Source organism: Cimex lectularius, unplaced genomic scaffold, assembly GCF_000648675.2.
Source record: "Cimex lectularius strain Harlan isolate CLEC.00 unplaced genomic scaffold, Clec_2.1 scaffold338, whole genome shotgun sequence".
Classification (NCBI taxonomy): domain Eukaryota; kingdom Metazoa; phylum Arthropoda; class Insecta; order Hemiptera; family Cimicidae; genus Cimex; species Cimex lectularius.
Window position 1 is genome coordinate 93,565 of NW_019392974.1, and position 23,151 is coordinate 116,715.

The following is a 23,151-nucleotide window of genomic DNA, read 5'->3' on the forward strand; positions in this document are numbered from 1 at the left end:
AGAGAAATGTTTAGATTAAAAGATATCACGATTTTCCGACGCCAGGACGTGATATCTTTCAAAATCGATAAAAAGCGAAATTACTCTGAAATGGTTGAGAATCGGACCATGGACAATATGAACTTTTTTGTTCATTTTAGGGTGAAGAATCTACTGGAGAAGTTTGTAGCACGAGTAGCAATTCACCCTGTATATTATAAATTATAACAAATATCAAAAACAACAGAAACCAGCAACCAATATTGTAGGAATGATAATAAATTTCAATAATAATAATAATAATGGAAAACGAGCAAAAAGGAGTAAACCTGCCACATCTGATGATTCAATATCTGCAAATTTTAAGATTTTTTCCATTTGATTTTTTAATGAAAGTGAGATTAAATTATACACAGAAAACACACACTGAGTGAATACAAATACTTTGATTAAACCTAACAGCTCTATGTTGTGTACATCATGTAAATTCATATTGATGTCTTATACGTACTTGTATAATTTAAACAATGTTTATAATTCCCAGACCCAGAAGATGATCCCAATAAAGATCATAACATTGGCCCCATAAAGAAAATGATTTTCTAACCTACATCACCCCAGACGGCATCTCATTGTCTTTACATTATCATTAATTAAACGGTCAACTAAATTTTACACATTTTTTAAATTTATCAATCATTGAATTTTGTTATAAATTGTACATTAACGCTATATTTAATCAAAAATATCATAGAAAATCACACAAAAATATCAATTATAACGGATAACAGCAAAAAGGATGCTGCCACCCATGATGATTCAATTTTTGATACAATCTTTTGATTCCCAAAAAAAAAATATTTTTTATTGGACTCAATAATGTGACAATCGATATTTTAACCATGAAGAAATCATTTTGACATATTGGCCGATCGTAATTGTCAATGATCATAGAGAAAGAGTGAATTACTGAGAGTTACCTTGTAAATATCCAAAAATGAATCAACTTCTTATTAAATTTCCTTTCCGCTTCTTAAAAGTCGAACTTTCTTGGACTTATTTTTTCATGCCATTAAGATCTTTTTTTTTTCTTTTTTTCTAAAGGTTGTTAAACAATGTTCAATATTTTCGTTTTTTTCCCCATAGAGGCAAACTGAAATAATCAGCCGTTTATAATACACATATTGCATTTTACTATAATTATATGGTACTTACCATTAACAGGCTGATTGGTAAATTAACAAAAAAAAAACTTTTCTCTTTAGTATTCTTATTATTCCAATTATTACAAAAACAAACCAACAATGACAATAGGTAAAATATCACACAAAAGGAAAATGAAAACAAAAAGGAATGCATAAGAGTAACCACACATCTTGAATTGCGTAAAGACCCTATTTACAAATTGTTTTATTTACAAAAAAAAAATCAACGACCACAATATGTACAACAGACGTAATATAAATAAATAAATATAATTTTTTTTTTAATAATTAAAAATTATGTTTGTCCACTTAAAACTGAAAGACATTGGAAAAAAAATCACTCATTTCATTTTTTATGTTATAATATCGCTACTCCTTTTTAAAATGGATTTTCTTTGGGCTTTTTTTTAAGTTGTTTAAAGAACTTCATTTTGTAATATTTTGTAGGATTTTTTTTTTTTTTTTTTTTGGTAAAAATATATTTATAAATTTTCATCACGGACGCACGGTGAAGCCTTTCCTTTGGTCAGGAAAGATAAAGTTGGGCAGAAAAGCGTTTTTACTCCCAAGAGGATTTTCTCCTTTTGTAACCAGTAGTCAAAAGTCAAGAAATCGCGACTTGGAATATTAATCGAAAAACATGTTTGAAATTTGACTGTATTATTTTTATTTTTAATTTAATTTTTTTTTTTTGGTCTTAGGAAAATAGAGTCGTAGAAAAATGGAACACATTAGGCCAATAGTTCAAAGGCACTTTGTATGTCTATACTATTATATATATAAAACATTCGTGAGTAACCCTAACCGCACACAGGGAGGGGGGGATTGGACAAAAAACCCTACACTAATGTCTAACACCAAAAGTATCAACTACACTTTAAAACCCTAGCACATTTTACCAAAACAGTTGGAATTTAACCGATAATACTGAATATCAATGTAATTTTTTTTTACAAATAATTTTTTAAATCTCTTCTGACATGTTAAGAAAAAAAAAAATATTCGCACGATTGAAAACAGTGGTCAGTCTGCTTGAAATTTGGTCATACTGTACCAACCTTTATAAAATGTGTATATATAAAAATATTATTTATCAGGGTGAGGGGGAGATAGGCGATTCACTCACCAAAATTTTACAAATTGCAAAATTTTCCTCTAAATTTCCTGTACGATTAATATTATGAAAATTAGGAAAAGTTAATCAAATTAATAATTAATTAACAGCTTTGGTGATTAAAAAGGAATTAATAAACTTAAAAATTGCCTACCATTATTTTCTTTAACTAAATAGTTATTTGAGTTTTTGTAGCAATCTTTTTCTTAAATTAATGGAAAAATATCTGTCTTTCTGGCTTAATTGACTTTTGAGAATTTACGTACGTATAAATGAATTAAGCGGCTAAGGATATCGAGCTTGTTTGGACGTCAACATCGCTCCGGACGGTTTCGGCGGTGTGGACGCGCCTTGATGTCTGAGGGTGGAGTAGTTTGTAAAACAGGGCCATGAACAAGAGGCCAATAATGAAAGGAAGAATACCGGATATTATCATCGGTATGTAGAACCAGGAGTCTCGGATCGCAGGCTCGGCGAATATCGTCCAGATTATGATGGCGGTGACGTTCTCGAAGAAGCAGATCGGGTAGTAGACGAGGTAACGGTGCCTGGTCGAGCCTTCGCTCGGTGTCAAATAGGTGAAAATATACACCAAACCCAGTATTCCTGTTTAAAAAATAAAAATAAAATAAACTATTTTTTTTCCTAAAGGAAAGCTTGAACAGACCGCAGAAGAACATCTCTGAAATTTTGGCCCGCCAGGTCGACTCGGCGACGACAAACTGCGTATTCTCAAAAAGGGCAAGCCAGAATGTCATGACGATCCAGTGGATGCAGCATGCGCTCACCGTCAAATACGGGTGGTTGTAAGCGATCGCCGTTATCGACAATATCCTCGACGCTGTTATATTAAAATGCCAGAGAAACTGAACCGCAGTGCCTGAATACAATTCACACATATAAACAAAAATTATATTTTAATAAATAAATAAGAGAATTACCGGTTAATGATATATTGGACTTATCCCTCTGGCACAGGCGTATACTACGATGATACGAAGCCATGGACCAAGCCATCGACAACACTGATGATGCTATAGAACCCACCTGATGGATCACTATAAAAATAATTAAAATTATTGATTGATTTAAAAAAAACAATAAAGCCTTTTATGCCTTGTTTATAAACTTTAAAACCTACTTTATAGTCATAAAAAAAAAAATATATGAGATTTGAAATAAAAAAACAACTCGAAGCCGATTAATAAAACTAGGGTGCACAGGCTTTCAATGTCGCAGATGAGAGTCAAAACACCTTTCCAACAATTAATTTATTATTAAATAATTTAAGTATTTTTAATTATTTATTGATAGTTTATTAACTAATTAAATTTTCTTTCTAAATTTAAAAATTTTCGGGTTGTGTCTAGATTCAAATGCAGGGCCACTAGTTTGGCAAATACGAGTTGAACATCCCATCCACTCGGCTACAGAGGTCCTATAATTGATGGCATATAGTTTGGTGTTTTGCCGTTTTTTTTTTTTTTTTTTTCCTTTTCCCTGGTAATTATTCTGGTAAGCACATATTAGCATAAGGCGAAAGAAATGTTAAAAATGACAACCTGAATTTATTTGTCTTAATAATGATTTTTTAAAATATTTTCAATAATAATTGAAAGCTTTTTAATGTTTCTTTTGCAAATGTTTATTGTGATTGAAAGGAACATTAGTCATTTGTCATATAGATATTTGAACTTTTCATATCAAAGTCGGTAGATAAAAGGAAAAGAGAGTTTTATCTCTTATTGTAATCCATTATTCTATTTACAATGAATCCAGGGTCAAGTGGGGCTATTTCTCGAGTGATTCATTCTAATTTAATCTTTAAAAAAACAACTTACGAGTAAATGTCGAATCGTTGCTCTCGTCATTTGCGTACAGTACTCTGTTGATTATTATCGACAGCTGGAGGATCTGCTGCGGTGCAGCTTCGAGGAAACATTCAAACACCCTGAGCAGAGCGACATCCCCATCCTCTTTGAGCATCAACTCGTAATATCGGATCTGCTCGTTCGTGTCGAGCCTCCGTTCCGCCTTCCTCGACTTCATGGCGTAATCGAGGGAATCGCAATACCTTCAGACAGAAGAATGTTAATTAATAATATAAATAATAACAACGGGCGATGGCGAATTACCTCATAACTGGAGCGAGTTGAAAAATTAGAACAAATATTCTAATGGTCCATTTTTTAACAGCCATCTTCGACGAGGAAGCGTTATCTTCACTTAGGACATACCTGACAAATTTAATTTACATTTTAAAAAATTCAAAACCATAATTTATACATTGTCTTTTACAAAAAAAATGACCCTAATTACTTGTACTTACATTCCATCTCTTTCTTTCTCTATATTTATCAATCTTTTCTTTCCTTATCAATTTCTTTCAATTATACCTAATGTAATTTCCTCTAATTCACAATCTCCCTCAGAAATTCAATACTCACTATTCATCCTTCCCATTCACTCTTCCTTTCCCTAGTTAGTAAGCTTAGAATGCTAGTAATGACTGTATTAATTTAGAAAAATAAATAACAAAAGGGGAAAAGTTTGTCCATTTTAAACTATCCTCGAAAAGAACTGATCAATAATGAATATATAATCTGTTATGGCCTGCATCTATTATTCTTTTTATCTAGGACATAAAATGAAAAAAATCGACTGAGCTAAAAAAGGCCAATTTGATAAATGAACCTTGTCAAAGAGCCTGGATTGATCAATATTTCGTCTCAGTCGGAGATTAGTTATCAAGGTTGAAAAATTCAATATCAAACAATACAAAAGAACGATATGCTTTAAAAACAGTAGCTCTTTGCAAGATTGACAAAAACTAATAAAAGTGCATTAAGATACCAAACCATGGCTCATTAAATGTTCAAAACCAAGGTTATCATTGGCATGAGAATAATTATAGCAAGATACGGTAATCATACTCTTTTATAATCTGGGTGTCTTGGAAGAGAGGTTGAAAAATTTCACAATACTTTTTTCCATATTATGTTCATTTAAAAAGCCATGTGATATGCTGAGATTCAGAGATTCAAACCTGGAACCACTCAGGCAAATGCAAGTTGGATGCCATAACCATTGTTTATTAATTATTAAATGTTCCAGTACTCAAATGTTAAATAGATAGATGGATATGTAATGAGAGAGGGAAATAAGTACCAACATGATAAGATAACCTACAAAAAAGATTAACCCAAAGATGTCCCTATGGTCAACGGTTTTTGGACCCATGATAGCCTACGGACAGTGGCTTAATGGTCAAAGACATTACAGCTAAGGGCGGTATTAACGTGCCTGAGCATCACTTGGGTAATGAGAATGACCCCTACTGCTGCCCTGGAAGTCCTGAATATATCACTACATATCTCTATCCAAGGAGAGGCCCAATTCATAGGCTAATACAGGGACAGGCTCCAATAGCCTACTCGCACAAAAGGGACTAAAGCAGACAGTGTTCTAGTGATGATGCCATGATCCCTAAATTCAGATTTGACAATAATATTCAGAATAATACCTAGTAGAACATATCTGCCGAGGGCACCAAAAGGAATGGCTGGTTATGGAAATAAACCAAGGGCTAGAAGCAGAGACTGGCTATTGAAAACACCATTATTGGGCACACCAAGAAGATTAAAAGGCATGTTAGCAGAAGAATAGCCATCTACTCGACACTGAGAGCAATGATCACATTGGCAAGTTCAGAGTTGTTAGGTTTGCATCGGGACCATAAAATACCCACCAGGACAGCGAGCAACGAAGAGTTCAATGAGGACACCTAGCAACCCTGAACCCACTGTGGCATAACAAACTGCCAAAACTATGTATCCATCAGACAATGGGTTAAAAATAAGCCCTCTATGTTCAATGGGAATGTAGCCCAGGACAGAGGCTTGTGAAAAAGTCCATCAAAGGTCCCACAAACTGACAATAGAACTACAAAATACAACTACTAGAAAAATCGTTAGCCTGCTATCTGGACACTGCAGTCTCTGGAGGCATATGTATAGACCCGGAGAGGAAGAAACAAGCCTGTGCAGTTATTGCAGGAAGGTGCAATTGGTGGTGAAAAGGCTAATCTAGGACAAGATTCCAACTCCTCTTCAAGGGATGGTCACCTAAGTGTGCATTAATGCATATACATGTAAGATGGATTAACGAATAGATTTCATATATATATACTGATTTAAATAAAGGTAGGTAAAATATCAAGAAGGCAGAATAGATGATAATTTTGATGCATTGAAATATTAAGGAAAGAAAATAAGGTGGATATGAAAGATGGATGGATGATGGAATGGATGATCCTCTAAATTTGTGTCTTTGTGTCAATGTATATACATGTAAGATGTATTGACAAATAGATTTCATATAATATACGTATGTAAATAAAGAAAGGTAAAATATCAAGAAGGCCGAATAGATGTAAATTTTGTTGGATTGAAAAAAAGAACAAAAGAAAATAAGGCGGATATGAAAGATGAATTAATGGATGATCATCTAAGTTTGTATCAATGTATATACATGTAAAATGGATTGATAAATAGATTTCATGTAAATAAATAGATATACGGATGTAAATAAACATAGGTATCAAGATGACTGAATAGATGATAATTTTGATGCATTGAAAAATGAGCAAAAGAAAATTAGGCGGATATGAAAGATGAATCGATGGATGATCATCTAAGTTTGTATCAATGTATATACATGTAAGATGGATTGATAAATGTATTGCGTGTAAATAAATAGATATAAGGATGCAAATTAGATTAAGCTGATTGACAAGATGCCGTATGGACTGCACTCTGTATAAAACAGGCTAGATGCAAATAGGAATTGGTTGATTGTCCAAATTGGTCAGCTATCTACTTACATCCTGTGGCTGATGAAAGTGTTCACCAACGACGGGAAGTATATGAACGTGGCCGTCAGGGCGAAATCGACGTAGTCCTTCTTCTGGTAGTACCTGTAGGCGAGGTTGATGTCCAGGGCGACGTCGACGATGTGGGAACAGACAGAGACCATGAGAACGAATATGTCCCAGTTCGTAACATGACACCTGTTGGGCAGTCTGTCGACCTCGTCCCTGTAGATCTGCTGTAAGTCGTTTGAGCCTTTGTCGCTAGCGTTCTGCCCCTCATCGTTCTCCATGGGTACATTTCAGGGGTCGCCTCCGGCCAGAGGACGAATGAGAAGGTGAGAGGACCTACGACGAGCGTCACGGCGACGCAAACACTCCTTAAAACGGGAAGGTTGCAACCAAGGTTTCCCATTAGATAATAAAAAAACCCGTTATCAATTAACAATTACACAAAATAATTACAGAAGAAGAAAAACAAAATATCCTTAAAAAATCTTTAAAATGTAAGTATTAATCAAATACAGACAACATTAACTCATTATTAATTTTTACTAATGAACAAAGCCAGTTTCATTTCAATTTAACAAAAAGGTTTAAAAACTTATCTAATTACAATTTTTTCAAATTACAATTTTTTACATAATTCACACCTTTTTCAAATAAATTTATAAACAAATAACAAAGTTGATATGATTAAATCTTGTGGCTTATATTTTACCGGGGAGTTTTTGAAGTTATTTCCCACAAAAATTCTACATTGTCATTAATAACGATCTAATTAAATAGCTTTTTATATAAAAACACTTTTTAATTAATAATTACTAGATTATAACAGATATATACTAGATTAAACAATTGATATTTAAAGAAATTGTGCGTCGTTGTTCACTCTGTTGGTTATAACAAGACCGTTACCTTCCATGTTTTTAAATTTCAAAGCGTGCTTTTAATTTGTTTAAATAAATTAATTGATTAATTATTATTTTTTTTATTTTGTAAGCATGGATGAGAATAAAGGCGATACGGACGAAGTCCCTAAGAGCGTCGTAGTCGGGAGTATGGTTAAAAATAGCCTGGATGAAATAAACGCCCTTCTTTACATTCTTGGTATTTTATTTATTAATATATCTTTTGATTGTTTAAATTTATACTTTTTATTGTATTAGAAAACCCTACGAGCGGTTTGGCTACGAAGAAGAAACTGCCTAATCATATGAGAAGGAGGGCGATGAGCCACAATATCAAAAGGATACCAAAGAGGCTCAGGGAGACGTACCAAGCTCTGGTTTGTACTTTTTAAATACATTTTACGATAAAAATGTTATATTTGAGTATTCGCTTTGTAGAGGGAGAAGAGCAACACGAGAGAAGGCAAAGGCAAAGTGCCTAGGGGCAAGTATCGCAGGAGGCCAAAGGACCTCGTAAAGGATTACAGTAGGAGGCAGAATAGAAATCTCTGGCTTGAAACGCACATCTGGCACGCCAAGCGATTTTTCATGGCGACGAAATGGGGCTACAAGGTGCCATTGAGGCCTGCGGATAAGAGCTACAGGGCTTGCTACCGTGCTGCCGCGAACCACTGCCTCATCCAGGTACTTTTCAATTTTTCTTTTAAACTTTTAATTTATTGAAGGATTCGTTCTAGGACATATCTTATTATAACTGTTTGGAAATATCTGGAAACTTGGATGTCATTATGTCAGGGTTGAAGAGACATGTCAATAAAGAGGAGAGCGTCGATTCGGCTTTTCTTTTGAACGGGAGTCGTGAAGGCTCAGTGTTCTTTTACAGGAGAGATTCATACCCGAGAGGCGCAATCGGAGAAGTCAAGTTTTTCTGGAGACCTGGCGATCCGAAGAAGATCTGGCTTTGGGTCCACCCGAGCTTTTTTGATGAACTGATTGACGAATTCGTCGGAACATTTTGCCTGAGCCAAATCGACTTGATCGATAAACAATCGGATAAACTGCCTAGAAGGATTCTCAGAATTTATTCGGGCGATGTCCAAATGAAAAATATAATTCTTAACAGGTTCAGGCTTCTCGGGCCTATGTCGCAAGCGATTGTCTCAAAAGCACTGATACCTTTGCAATGTGAAAATCGCATCATCGAAGACTGGGTCAGCGAATTTTACAACCAAGATAATAAAAATTCTTTAAAAGAACAAGAACAATACTGGGACAAAATGAAGCTCTTCACAAGCCCAGCGCAGTTGACACCGAGGATCATCGTCCCAATAACAATCTACGACACACGAATCACATTGCCTGAATTTAGAACAAAAGCCAAAAATGAAAGTGAGTATGCTTTAAAATATGTTTAAAAAAAGGTTCAAATACTTTTCTTTATTTTTTATTTTAAGGTATATCTACAGAGGAGGTAAAATTAGAAGACTTAACTAGCCCAATATGGGATGACGTCTTGAGGGAGAGGATTACAGAGGAGAGACTTACTCCGAAGAAAATTGACGAAATTCGTTCTCAAAAGTTGGTACCTGGAGTCAACTTTGAAACTGGGAAAAAAATAAACGTGAACGTGAACAGTCCTGCGTTTCCTGTTTTAGCGATACAGAGCCCTGGGAGCCAGTCAAGTGAAAAAAGATTAGGTTTATTTACTTTTTCTTGCTTTTTTTGAAATTCTTTTGTTTGGATTGATTTTTAACTTGTCTAGATTGTGTGTGCAGCTGGGACTTGATCTTAAGTTTATTTACTTTTTTATCAATTTTTTATTTATTTTTAAATTTCCTGTAGGTTTTGGGTGTGGATGAGACTTTATCTTAGGTTTATTTACTTTTTTTAGCAATCTTTTGGGAATGATTTTTAAATTGTCTTTAGGTTTTGGGTGCGGCTGAGACTTGATCTTAGGTTTACTTACTTAGCACTTTTTTTAAATTGATTTTTAAATTTCCTTTAGGTTTTGGGTGTGGCTGGGACTTGATCTGCCCTGCTGGATACGGGATGGCGGTATGGCTCAGCCTGATATTGAACGGAGGGAGAGCCGGAGGACTCAGGGAGGCCGAATCCCACCTTAGGGAAGCAGCGTCGTTGGGCATCCCGCCAGATACGCTCTCCGGTCAATGGGAAGACAAACAGAAAAAGGATGAAGCCAAAGCAAGACATTTTCGGTATGGAAAAATTTTGATAATTTTTTTACACACTGATCTTAATTTCAAGGTGCTTTTATGCATCTGTCGGTTTTTAAAATCAACCAAAATAATTATATAATTTTTTTTTACCTTCATTAATTTTTGTTTTTTTAACATTTAAGGATTCCGCCAGCGAAAAGGCCGAATTATGTCAAACTCGGAGTGCCGAGTCCATTTCACGCTCCTTGGCATCTTCTCGTTCGAGAGTGGTCGTCCACCGAAGATTTCTATATCTTAAGAGACAATCGGATTTTAAGGGAACTAAGACAAAATTTAAAAACGGGTGTTTTACCTGATGTCCAGCCAGGCACGTTGATCGGCGTCCATTTGGTATTCGAAGGCAAAGGGCTTCTAAGCGATAACGCCCACATCTGCATACCAAAAGACGATGACTACGTACCGCCTGTCGAACCGGGTCATGAAGACACGAACAAGACACCGAGAAAGGAATGCACCTTAGAGCACAAATCCGTTTTAAAAAGGCTAGCAAGGAAGAGAAAAAATATCAAACAAAACGAAGAACAGAACGATGCTTATTCATCGGCAAAGATCATCGAAGAGCAGAAAGAAAGAATTCAGTCTCTATGGCTTCCGGACTGCTCCCGAGTCAGAGATCACTGCTCTCGGCCAATCTTCGGCTTTGTAGTGAACGGCGACTTTTCGTTCACCGAGGCCAAGAGCTCGGGCCTCGGCTATGTGACATATGAAGGGTTGAAAGAGCTAGGTAAAAATAAAATCAAAAACAGGGTTTTAGTAAGAACTACAAATACGCTTCAATACAGGTTCGCTTATTTAGAAATTGTCATAAAGTAGCCTGCCTTTTTTTTTTTATATACAAAATGTGATATTTTAATTGTAAATATTCACCTTTTATAAATTATATTACTTTCTTAATTAAATATAAATTTTATTACTCACGCTTTCTAATTCTATTTATTTTTTTAATATGACTGTTTAACATTTGCATTGTCATTTGTTTTTAAGTCATTTTTAAGACTATGCACTGTGACCAATATTGGTCTAATGTGCAATTTCGTTTGTTATCCATCACGTCGGACTTTCAACAAGGGAAAAAGGAATATTTGTGTGGATTTGACAAGACAGGAGTTAAACAATTTCATCGAATTTCAAAAAAATGTTTTAATTAATTTCATATAATTTTTTAAGGTACATAAAAATAAAAAGGGGGAAAAACAAATCAACTTTTTCCACAAGTTCCAAAAAAAATCCATTTTTTTACAGTCTCAAGACGAAAAATGGGTTCTTTCGCAAGACGTGTCTCACGGAAAAATAAAGAAAAACAGTTCAACGTGAAAAAACATGAAATATAAAGTACTTTTTTTTGAGATTATACTTATTAAACATTATTTATTTATTATTATTACGAGTAATGTATTAATAATACTGTTATACATACAAGAAATGCACTTGAATTAAGACTCAGAAGAGCTCTTTTCTCTTCGTAACAGCAAATGCGATTTATTTACGTTTTTTCTTCATATTTGAAACCTTTTATCACATTTATCAACAACACGCTTATATTATTATTTGGTCTCTTCTAAAATATTCCACAATTAAAAAAAAATAGTACCCTTATTAACAAAACAAAGGAAAAAAGAACAAGAAAAAATCACATCCATCCACATTCACAAGGGTCGTACAAATTATTTTTAAACTACTTTCATGTATTCCATTTTTTTGTCATGGTAAAAAAAAAAACTTAAAAAAAGTGGAAAATAAAAATCAAAATACACACATTTTTCGACATCACCCATAATTTAAAAAAAAAAACTCAAGTTTTAAGTCTTTACAACAGGAAACCTACTTTCGTTTTTCTTTTACTAGTTAACAAAAAGAAAAACTTAAAACCATTAAAAAATATAAAATGTCTTAACATTTTGAGAGGTAATAAATACTTTAAATTACACTTTTACAATATTTTGTTTTTAAAAAGAGATATTTTTCTTTTTATTCAAATTATACTTTTTAGCTATCTTTTTACACTTGTATGTTATTACGCCCAACGAGAAAGGTTGGTTTTTTTTTGCTGTGTCTGCATTATTTCATTAAATTCGATAGTAAAACAAAACAAAAAAACAACAAATACGTTATTTCTTACCCTAAAAGGACAAAATCTCAGGGCGCCGCAGAGAGTGCGGATCTGCAAATTTACGGTATTAAAAAAAAAAAAAGTTAAAGAAAAAAAAAGCTAAAAATTCTTTGGGACACCCTGGCAAAAAAACAGGTGTTAACAATTACAAAATTAACCTAAGTGCACGGCACAAAAAAAAAAAAAAAAAAAAAAAAAAAAAAAAAAAAAAAAAATAATTACAAAAAATAAGAACAGATGCAAGAGAAAAACTAGAACGATTAAAAACTATTTAAAAAGGAAAAAATTGGAAAATTTCCCCAAAAACAAAACATTTATAAATCACTGCTCCTTCACCACTTTCTTTAGGTACTTTTTTCGAGATTTTTTATTTTTTATGTACCTTAAAAAAATTTCTTCGGATTATACCCATTTATGATCTATAAAACTTTTATTTCCCCTATCGCGTTTCATTTTTTTAGTCTTTGAGCGGTTAGGAATCAGTCTTTGAGAAAATATCACATATAGTTGAGGGGGTTATTTTTTTTGTTTGTTTTTAACAATTAGAGTACAAACGTATTTTTAATATATAATATATATATATATTTACCTAATTTTATTTTAAATATATATATACTTCTTTTATTTATAAAATTTAAAAAAATTCTTGATCTCTTCTTTTAAATTCACATATTAATTATATATTGTTCTTTATAAAATCTATACTTCTTAACACACATATCTTTTTCATTTCTTTTTAAATATATATAACTTTTATACGCATGTGTCATAAGTATAAATTTCTAGAATTACTTATTAATTAAAAAAGTCGTTTTCTGCCTTTTTTCCTCATTTTTGGTATTTACCGACCTTTCTCTTTTGGAGACACACGCAAGCGTATTTATATTCTTTTAAAATTATTTTAAATAACATCACTCTTTTCGTTTTCTTGTGTAATAAGATTAAAAATTAATAGCTAATTAATATCACAGTAGAAGTGTAATCGAGACTACCCTCAAAAACAGGCCATCTTATACAAATATACAAAAAGGTCTTCTGGGGGGGCACAAATTCTTGCTTTTATAATTATATAAAAAACTTCGAGTTTCTACCTTTTTTTACTTCGTATTTTTTTATAAATTTACTTATATACAAACGACCCTTGAACGATTGATAGATATTAAGGAACTCTTTTTTTTTTCTCTCTATTATAAATTGTATGTATATATTTCAAAGGAGGGTTCTTTCAATTTTTTTCTTATATATCTATACTTATCTCTCTTCTTGTTTTTCTTTCTTTTCTTTACGAGAACAAAACAATAACAGTGAGTAAACAAAATTTAACTTTATACAAAATCAGCTCAACCCCTCCCCCCTTCTGAATATTTTTGAGTGCATTTCAAAAATTTTTTTTAATTAAACATTTTCTTTTATAATGATTAGTTAATAGTAATAATATTGAAAAATATATATATGATTCGAATCAACCTATTGTTGTACCGCCTGAGGGAGTGCGTAGGGGTTGTACTGTGGGACATGAGGTGGGTGTGGGTGAGGGGGTGGGAAATAGGTCGGCGGGTGAGGCGGTGGAGCGGTATAGCAGTGCTGATTGCCACGGTTCGGGTTGCCCTGGAAGAATTTGTGGTTGACAATGTTCTGGACCTGCTGGTCGACGTATGGGACGTAAAGGTCAGAGGCTCGGTTGCCGTTCGAGTTGTATCCGCCGCGGCCGGTGAAAACTGTGCGGCCGTTTCTCTGCCCGTTCATCGGGCTCTGGCTCATGTACTTCCTCTGGGGCTGGAAGTTGGTGACCGACTGCTGCACCTGGTGCTGCGTCTGGTGAGGCTGAATACTGCGCAATTCGCTTCCTGTTTGAGGATTCGTCCACGTGTTGACCGTCCCCTGAGGTGTATACTTGAACCCGTTGTAGCCATTCATCACCGCCCTCGGACTGCTGTTTCCATCTTTGTTTGTATTTCTGTTGTTCCAACGGTTGCGACCTTTATAAAAACAATTGTCAATATTAATACAAATTGGAAATTAAATTTTATAATAATTACAGTTATAGTTTGATTTGGCTAAGTTGGCCAAGTCGAGGAGTTTCGGCGTCACCGGTTGCTCGGCCTCTGTGAGCACGGCGATCAGATCTCTCGCCTGCCTCTGGTTTCCTGGTGTGAAAAATGTATAAGCGGTACCGGACTGAGAGCACCGGCCAGTTCTACCAATTCTATGGATATAGTCCTCCGATGTGTTCGGGTAGTCATAGTTAATTACATATTTGACATCTTCAACATCTAAAAAATTAATCAATTTTATAATAAATAATTATATATTTATGTGTATTTACATATTAATGTTTTATCATTATTAATTAATAATAGACAATAAAAGAAAGAAATATGGGTAGAATTACCAAGTCCTCTAGCAGCGACATCCGTAGCAACCAAAATCGGTGATTTCCCATTTCGAAATTCTTAAAAAAAAGAATAAAAATTAATTATGTAATAATTACAAAAACTTTTTTATTATATACAACTATGACACACTCAAACATATAAAATAAACAATACTAATAAACCCTATTTTTTATAGGCCTTATATATATATATATATATATATATTTTTTTTAATCGATGTTTTGGTAATCTTGTGTCATTTTAAATAAACTATCATTTCATTTCTGTTAAAAAATTAATTTTACATTATTCTTTTCAAATAATCAATAATTTTTTTATAATTAACATTATAAAGATAATATTTATCTTAAAATTATGTACACATTTGAAAATAATGAAGATTTCAAAATAATTCAATTTTTGTTGCAATAATTTTTTATTTTAAAATGTGTACAAGTTTGGGTAATTAGTATTAACAAATTAATCATAAAAATATTTTAAAAAGAGCAATGTAAAATTGAAAAAATTTCAAAAATAAATTGTAATTTTTATATTTAAAAAATAATAATAATAAATAAGGCCTACAAAAAATGTGTATATATATGTATTCCACAAAAACAAGCACATTGTGTACATAAATTTTGAAATGGTATAAGGTATAACTCACCAGTCAAAACGTAGTCTCTTTCTTGTTGGGACTTGTCGCCGTGGATGCAGATCGCTTGCCAACCCTCGTTTCTTATCTGTTTTGTGATATCGTCCACTTTTTTCTTCGTCTCGACAAATATGATCGCTTTGAATCCCTGTTCTGACCCCAACTCTCTGAGCAGCGATGACAGCTTGGACTCCTTTTCGTTGTCGTCTATGATTTCGACGATCTGACGTATGTTGTGGTTAGCGGCGAGCTCGAGCGAGCCAATGTTGACTTGAATGTAGTCCGAGAGGAAATCCTCGGCCAGGGCCTGCACTTCTTTCGGCCATGTTGCGGACCACATCAGCACCTGCCTGTCGGGCCTGATCTGCTCAATTATCTTACGGATCTGCGGCTCAAAGCCCATGTCGAGCATGCGGTCCGCTTCATCTAGGACTAGATATGTGCATCGTCTCAAATTCGTCGTCCCTTTCTCGAGAAAATCAATCAGACGGCCTGGCGTCGCTATCACGATTTCAACTCCCCTTTCAAGGTCCCTCGCCTGCGGCCCCTTGGGTGCTCCACCAAAAATGCAGGTGTTTCTGATCATCGAGGGCGAGCCAAAGTCCTGGGCCACTGTCTGGATCTGTTGAGCGAGCTCGCGTGTGGGGGCAAGTATGAGTGCGATCGGCCCTTCACCTCTTGACAACCTCTGCTGGTGATTAATATGGACTGCTGCTGGTAGAATATACTAAAAAAAATTTTTTTATTAAAAAGTGTGGTTTAGCCAAACAATGGGAGACAAATGTGGTTTTTGTAACAACATTTTTGAATATTTACTTTCTTTTTGAAAAGAATAATAAATCAATTTAAATATTTATTCCTTTTAAGTTGGCAAACTTAAGATTACAAAAAAGGTTACGTCAGAATACAAATCATTCTGAAAATCACGTTTATCTAAAATTGTTTACATTGATGAATTAAGGGGAAAAAATGTGAACTGTAATTTCTCAGATTTCATTCAGTAAACAATATTTAATCAAGAATAAAATAATAAAATAGATACTTACAGCGAGTGTTTTTCCTGAGCCGGTCTGGGCGATTCCGACCAAATCTCTTCCTGACAAAGCGATCGGCCAGCCTTGAGCCTGGATGGCGGTCGGCTCGGCAAAACCCTGTCGCAGAATCTCGGCCATGAGGTAATCTGGAAAGTTGCCCTCTTCAAAATACTGAGACGGTGGCGGGACACGGTTCCCTTTCACGGTGATTTCCTTATTAAGCCGGAAAAGGATAACTTCCTCTTCGTTCCTGCTTTGACACGGTTAAAAACAAACCCGGTAAAAACAAAAATCCACATATTTTTTGTTTTTGCATATAAAGACGCTCAAAGCTAAAATGTATATATACCTTCCCATAACGTCTTTATGCGGGACATAGAAGTTTTTCTGGAATGGCATGAGCGTGCCCTCATCCCAAAGAGGCTTCCTGAGTGTTGTCCCTGGTAATTTGCTCTTCTGCACTTCGTTCAGAGTCTTCTTCTTCTGACCCTGGGGCTGAAACGGCGGCTTGTTCACGTTCAAGTGGGATGGCTTGCCGCCGTGCTGGAATGTGCCCCCAAATTGCATCTGGGTGCTGCCGTTATTTCCGCCGTTCTGTTGTTGGTTCCAGTAGCGCTTTGCACCTCCGTAACCATCATTACCACCATTCCTCCACATCCTGAAAGAAAGCCATGTATAGTTGTATTTACTGAATAAGAGTGAGTGAGTGACAAGAAAGATACCAAAGAAAAGAGAGCAAGAGGAAGGAATTACAGAAATTGTAGATACTTAACCCCCAGTCGTGGGTTTGAGTCCCACCATCCCCTCTGTACTTTTTTTATTACACCTAAGGGTTAATTTACAATCTCTCCATTTCAAAGATAATTAATGACAAACTGGTAAATCGAGGAATAAATTGTAAAATAAAAAGTTCACAATATTGACCTGGTTAAGTCACTAAAGACTTTTCACATAGGAATTAACAAAGCAAACTGCAGTATCAAATGTAAATTTGTCCCTTTAGGAGTGATTAACGACAAACAATAAAACTGCTTAAGAAGTTTAACCATTCATTTATGCCCAGATTTGTAAAAAACAATGAGATAAACTGGCAAAATGAGGCAAAACATTGACTAGGTTATTCAAGTCACTAAGAACATAGGAATCAACACAGAAAATGGTATTATTCGTGAATGTAGCCCTTTTAGGAGGGACTAATGATAAACAATAAATAAGAGTAATAAAACCTCTGAATGAAAAATTAATTGATCAATTTTGCCTAAAGTCGTAAAAACTGTGGGACAAACTAACAACTAATGGCTTGTTTACAAGTAATGGGTATTGATTGTAATTGAAGACCAATAAAATTGTGTCATAAACCTTGAACAAAGATTGGACAACTTTGCCTCAAGTTGTGAAAACAATGAGTCAAACTAGCAAGCAAGATAGGGCAATACTGATCTGGTTAACTAAGGGCATTTCAGCAGGTAAGAAATTGGAAATTTTATTTTTCCAATTTAAGGCAGGTTAAAGGTAAAACAATAAAATTGTGCCATTTAGAACTGAATTAAAGATTGTCTGGTCAACTTTGCTTTAAGTTATAAAATCACTATAGGCTTTTAACAAAAAATTTAGAGAAAATCAGTTTTGTGAAGGTATCGATTTATCCCTTTTCGAATTAATCAATGACAAACAATAAAATTACAAAATATCGGGTTGTCCGGAAAATAATGCAGGATTTTAAGTTTTCATTAAAAAAAATCTATATAAAATATTCTGTTTACGTTTACAGGATTACTCATNGGAAATTATTTTGATTAAAGAACATTGCTTTAAAGTAACTAGTTTCTTTTTTTTTGTTTAATACCAAAATCCTGCATTATTTTCCGGACAACCCAATAAACAACTGAATAAAAGGTAAAATTATCAATTATGCACCAAGTTGTAAAAATGATGAGACAAACTGGGAAATGAAGCAATACTTACTAGAAATGTGTGATGTTTAGTGACTGTTAGTTAATGATTATTTGGAGATCGTGAGATGCGGTCTGGTGTGACATAGGTTTTAGAAAAACATTTTCTTTATTGTGCCAACATTTCAATCTTTACTGAGATCATCTTTATTGACAATGTTTAAATTATACAAATACACGTAGGATGTGTTTATAATGTTTATAAATCCCAGGTCCTGAAGATGACCTCAATAAAGATCGAAACATTGGCACGATAAAGAAAATGTTTTTGTAAAACCTACGTCACACCAGACCACATCTCACCATCTCCAAATAATCAATAAGTACTAACTAGGTTGTTATTAATCAATAAGGGCTTTTCACACAGGAATCAACATAGAAACCGGGTATCAATTGTAAGTTTGTCCCTTTTTGTCAGAAGAAATAAAGATGAACAATAAATTTGTGACAAAAATCATTGTATAAAAAGATTAATAGGCCAATTTTTCAAAAAGTTTTAAAAATGAGGAGACAAAAAATTAATGACCAACAACAAAACTTCAAAATACACCCCCTCAATTAAAATTATTAACTAGTACACTTTGTTTCAAGTTGTAGAAACGATGACAAACTAACGAAATGAGCAATACTGGCCTGGTTAATATTTTACTAGACACTTAGGTTTTTTCAAAATTACTTAAAAATTACTACTAACTAAAAAATTACTTTTCCGAAGGTATCAAATGGTAAATTTATTTCTATTAGCATGAATTAATGTAAAACAACAAAACTGCATTATAAACCACTGAACGTAAGATTGACTGGTCAATTATGCCCCCAGTTATAAAAACGAACTAACTGGCAAAATTAAGCAATTCACTACGGGCTTTTCACACAGATATTAACATAGAAAAAAAAAGACATCAATTTGTAAATTTGTCTCTTTTAGGCTGAAATAATTACTAACAATTGAATTACAAAATAAACTGTTTTATTAAAATTATGAAATGGTTAACTTAACCTCAAGTTGTAAAAAAAATAGACAAACTGGTAAAATGGGGAAAAAGTATAAATTACCAATTATCTATTTTGTGATGGATTAATGACGAACAATAAAATAAACTAGTATATCTTGTAAAAATGAGACAATCCGGCAAAATGGGGCAATATTGACTTGGTTACAAGTCAACTAAGGACTTTTCATACAGAAACATGGAAAAAAGTTATCAAAGTGTAAATTTCTCTTTTAGAATGGTGTAATGATTAACAATAAAATTATGAAATAAACTGGTGTATCATGCAATATTGACATGGTTACAAATCAACTAAGGACTTTTACAATACAAAAATTAACATCAAATCATAAATTTAACTCTTTTAGGATGTAGTAATAATCCTTTGAAAAAAGATAATTCAGTCAATTTTATCCCGAGTTGTAAAGACAATGAAACAAACTGGTAAAATGGGCAAAATATTGACCTGGTTACAGGTCACTAAGAGCTTTTAAAAAAGTAATTACATAGAAATAAAAAGTATCAATTTGACAATTTTTCTATTTTGCGACTGATGACAAACAATAAAATAAACTAGTATATCTTGTAAAAATGAGACAAACTGGAAAAACAGGGCAATGTTGGCCAAGGTTACAAGTCAACTAAGGCCATTTCAACAGGTATTAACATGGAAAAAAGGCATCAATCTATATAAAAAGATAGTTTTAACAGTAGTCTAAGTGTGAGTAGGAATACCTTTTTGTAAAGCTTGAACAACACACTTCACACCATTTATCATTTCTAAAATGCATCAAAGTGTAAATTTCTCTTTTAAGATGGAATAATGATTAACTATAAAATGATAAAATAAACTGGTATATCTTGTACAACCAATGGGACAAATTGGTAAAATTGATCAATATTGACCTGGTTACAAGTCAATTACGGACTTTTCATACAGGAATTAATATCAAATTGTAAATTTGACTTTTTTTAGGACGGAGTAATGACCGACAATAAAATTACAAAATAATCCACTGAATAAAATATCAACTAGTCAATTTTACACAAAGTTGTAAAAACGAGAGACTAACTGGACAAATGAGGCAATATTGACCTGGTTTCAAATCACTAAGAGCTTTTCAGACAGGAATCAACATACAAAATACGAATTGTGAATTCGTCTCTTTTAGGAATAGTAAATGGCAAACAATAAAATTACTTAATAAACTACTGAATCAAGATTAATCTGTCAATTTTGCTCCAAGGTGTAAAAACGATGATAAACTAGCGAAACGAGCAATACTGACCTGGTTAAAATTTTACTAGCCGCTAAGTTCTTTTCACGCAGGGCAACCGGAAAATAAAGAATTTTTTGTTATTTTCTTTGAATAATTTCAGGGTTTTTTCGTGTTTTTATTTTATACTTCTGGTGTCGTGGTTAAATAAGAAAGTCCTTCACCTGGCAACTGACGGTGGAAACTTGGCAAATTGCAGTCCAGTCACCCCAGGGGCGCTGGACTGTCGTAAGATCAGGGTCGATTTTTTTTCTTTTTTTTTTAACCAAGTTTTGTTGTGTTATTTTACATTGATATTTGTGATATTTTAAACGTTTAAAACTGTTTTCAATGTTTTTATGAACACATTTACAGCTTATTCACGAAAAAGGGCTAGAGTTTTGGAACGTCGGAACGTGGGGCGGAGAGACAAAATGGCCGTTTTCTCGAAACGGGTCACGTCTGATCGATGAAGCCGAACGGACCCAGGGGCCGGAAAAATCGTGAAAAATCCAAACCGAAAGGGAAATCGTGAAAAGCCCTCCTGTAAAACTTACATATTCGGGTTTGTAAATATGTTGCTGTACATGTTTAAAGTTGTCCCGTGAGCCGATTTCTTCGCAATGGGCGAGATGAGATCCTGCGAGTCTGGAAAACCGTCTCTGTTATTTTCTCTTCCTGTGTTCTGTTTTACCTCGTGGCTTTTGATTCTGCCCTGAAACGGCCTGACCTGAAACAACGAGAAACAGAATTTTTAGGTTTCTTTATTGCTGAGATTTTCAATTTGTCTTCTTTTTTTATATAAATTAGTCGTACCTGGGCGAGATCGGCCTTGCGACGAGACGGCAGAAAAGGGACTGAGAGGCCCCGAGTGCGCGAGACCGGAGCTGGCGGCTGGGGCGCAGGCGCGTTCGCCTCCGGTGCCACGTCACGCTCGCTCCTCCGCCGATCCGGCGAAAATCAATAAAATCCCCAGTTTCGACCCGGAAGCCAAAGGAATTATTTAAAAATTATTTATTTGAAGGGGGAAAATTTTGGGTTTTTTTTCTTTTTAAAAATAGACCCTGGAAATCATCACGGCCTGATGAGAAAACACTGGAAGAAAAACAAAAACTCGAAAATTTCCTGATTTTTCGATTCTCAAACATAAGTTGTAACAATTTGTGAACCTTTCCTTTGTTCTGTTTATTTTTGTTTTACCATGGGAAAAAAATCAACATTTAACCATATTTTTGTATTTGTCTACGGTCAATATTTCACAAAAACACACGACAAAAAATAAATTCTGCTTTGAAAAGTCCTACTAATTTATTTTTCGTTTCCCCTTTTAACTCATTTTGTGCATAATTTTTTAGTCTTGGGTTTGGATTTTGTGGCAATTTTTCGTGCAGTCCATTTATAAAAATTTTGCCTATTTTCGTTAAAAGTTTTACAATTATATTGTTCAAAATTTAGCAAGTCTTTAAAATCTATCTATAAGAATTTATCTAGGATTTTTGAAATACAATAATTGTCTGTTTACTAACAATTTCTGCTACCCATAGTTGAATGTTAAGCAACAGAATCCACAATCCATTAATGGGCATTGAGCCATAGATTCCACAATCAATTAATTGAAATTTAGCGACAGTTTTAATTCTAATTTAGGAGCAATGTTGGCTAGAATAATGAAAATTTAGCCATGTTTCACTATCCATTCTTGAGAAGATAGCCAATATAACTCGCAATATGTCAATTTAGCCATATGTTTTACTATTCATTAATGTGTAATTTAATATTCATTGATTCCTGAGTAATAAAAAAATTATGAGATTGAAGTTGAATGTTGGAATGGCTGTCGAGGTGAAAGGATCTAAATTTGAAATGAAACACAGCATTCTTGTTAAATTTGTACATTTAATGACAAAATAAAACAATAATCATACAATCAACAATGAAAAACAAAATTAGAAATCACAAATTAAATACATAAAACAAAAAACTGTTGTATTTTATATGGCAGTGGTATTTTAACGATTAAAAAAAAATTATTTAGAAATAAACTTTAAAATTGGTCAAATGTTTAAAGACAAGGGAAAGAAAAAGGTTTTCATTTTGAATTTATAAAAAACAAAAATGTACTTGGAAGACTTAATCTAACAGGTCCGCTTAAATAACCACTGTCGATAAGCGATTATCAATTATATATGGTGTAATTTAGAAAATATAAAAATTTATTGTTATTAGATATATTAATTGTGAAAAAATGGAAAATGTGCAGGGGGTTTTTTAATTGCATATGTTATATGAATGGTACAACAGATTTATTTTATGCATACCACTGCAAAAATGAGCATAAAATACTATTATAGTCGACTCTTGATAATCTGAAACCCAAGGGAACAAAAAAATAATTTGAATTATCAAGAGGAAAGAAAAAACAATTTTAAGACACATTTTTTCCAACTTATTACTTAAATTGTAC

At 33.6% G+C, this 23,151-nt stretch overlaps 4 protein-coding genes across 7 annotated transcripts in view; 1 reads left to right on the forward strand and 3 right to left on the reverse strand.

Moving 5' to 3' along the window:
* Positions 1–1,164, reverse strand: part of LOC106665997 (F-box/LRR-repeat protein 16) — a 42,721-nt gene extending 41,557 nt beyond the window's left edge. The window contains exon 1 of the mRNA XM_014392852.2: positions 960–1,164. The gene's annotated coding sequence lies outside the window, so the exon portion shown is untranslated. The remainder of the gene's footprint in view (positions 1–959) is intronic.
* A 469-nt stretch (positions 1,165–1,633) lies between these two features.
* Positions 1,634–7,586, reverse strand: LOC106665936 (XK-related protein 6). Its single transcript, XM_014392754.2, has 6 exons — positions 7,181–7,586; positions 4,434–4,535; positions 4,140–4,372; positions 3,240–3,356; positions 2,966–3,178; positions 1,634–2,904 (listed from the first exon to the last, which is right to left on the reverse strand). Exons 1-6 carry the CDS (start codon positions 7,456–7,458, stop codon positions 2,576–2,578), a joined length of 1,272 nt encoding a protein of 423 aa, XP_014248240.1. The 5' UTR covers positions 7,459–7,586; the 3' UTR covers positions 1,634–2,575.
* Positions 7,587–7,656: 70 nt separating this feature from the next.
* Positions 7,657–12,521, forward strand: LOC106665933 (ribonucleases P/MRP protein subunit POP1). Of its 2 annotated transcripts, XM_024229546.1 has the most exons (8): positions 7,657–7,671; positions 8,169–8,275; positions 8,335–8,453; positions 8,515–8,760; positions 8,814–9,465; positions 9,531–9,773; positions 10,082–10,292; positions 10,436–12,521. In XM_024229546.1, exons 2-8 carry the CDS (start codon positions 8,170–8,172, stop codon positions 11,124–11,126), a joined length of 2,268 nt encoding a protein of 755 aa, XP_024085314.1. In that variant the 5' UTR covers positions 7,657–7,671; position 8,169; the 3' UTR covers positions 11,127–12,521. The 2 variants fall into 2 exon arrangements, with proteins under 2 accessions (XP_024085314.1, XP_014248234.1); XM_014392748.2 differs by lacking the exon at positions 7,657–7,671 and having other exon boundaries at positions 8,056–8,275.
* Positions 12,522–13,285: 764 nt separating this feature from the next.
* LOC106665935 (DEAD-box ATP-dependent RNA helicase 20-like) lies at positions 13,286–21,891 on the reverse strand. 3 transcript variants are annotated; one of them, XM_014392750.2, is made up of 8 exons: positions 21,504–21,891; positions 21,245–21,417; positions 16,837–17,145; positions 16,500–16,737; positions 15,466–16,180; positions 14,816–14,875; positions 14,463–14,696; positions 13,286–14,402 (listed from the first exon to the last, which is right to left on the reverse strand). In XM_014392750.2, the coding sequence occupies exons 2-8, from the start codon at positions 21,274–21,276 to the stop codon at positions 13,891–13,893; spliced, it is 2,100 nt and encodes a 699-aa protein (XP_014248236.1). In that variant the 5' UTR covers positions 21,277–21,417; positions 21,504–21,891; the 3' UTR covers positions 13,286–13,890. The 3 variants fall into 3 exon arrangements, with proteins under 3 accessions (XP_014248236.1, XP_014248235.1, XP_014248238.1); XM_014392749.2 differs by having other exon boundaries at positions 16,500–16,740; XM_014392752.2 differs by lacking the exons at positions 21,245–21,417; positions 21,504–21,891 and adding an exon at positions 20,721–20,922 and having other exon boundaries at positions 16,500–16,740.
* Positions 21,892–23,151: the final 1,260 nt, after the last annotated feature.

Bases quoted from the DNA above. Each gene is read 5' to 3' on its own strand.
- LOC106665936 (XM_014392754.2), bottom strand. From the start codon at position 7,458: ATGGAGAACGATGAGGGGCAGAACGCTAGCGACAAAGGCTCAAACGAC. The intron at 4,373-4,433 runs GTAATTCGCCAT...TTCTGTCTGAAG, and splicing joins CAACTCGCTCCAGTTATGAG to GTATTGCGATTCCCTCGATT. The intron at 2,905-2,965 runs GTCTGTTCAAGC...TTTTTTAAACAG, and splicing joins TTCAGAGATGTTCTTCTGCG to GAATACTGGGTTTGGTGTAT.
- LOC106665933 (XM_024229546.1), top strand. From the start codon at position 8,170: ATGGATGAGAATAAAGGCGATACGGACGAAGTCCCTAAGAGCGTCGTA. The intron at 9,466-9,530 runs GTGAGTATGCTT...TTTTATTTTAAG, and splicing joins AACAAAAGCCAAAAATGAAA to GTATATCTACAGAGGAGGTA. The intron at 10,293-10,435 runs GTATGGAAAAAT...TTAACATTTAAG, and splicing joins GCCAAAGCAAGACATTTTCG to GATTCCGCCAGCGAAAAGGC.
- LOC106665935 (XM_014392749.2), bottom strand. From the start codon at position 21,276: ATGTACAGCAACATATTTACAAACCCGAATAT. The intron at 14,876-15,465 runs GTGAGTTATACC...CTTTTTTTTAAG, and splicing joins AAGAGACTACGTTTTGACTG to AATTTCGAAATGGGAAATCA. The intron at 14,697-14,815 runs GTAATTCTACCC...TTAATTTTTTAG, and splicing joins TGTCGCTGCTAGAGGACTTG to ATGTTGAAGATGTCAAATAT.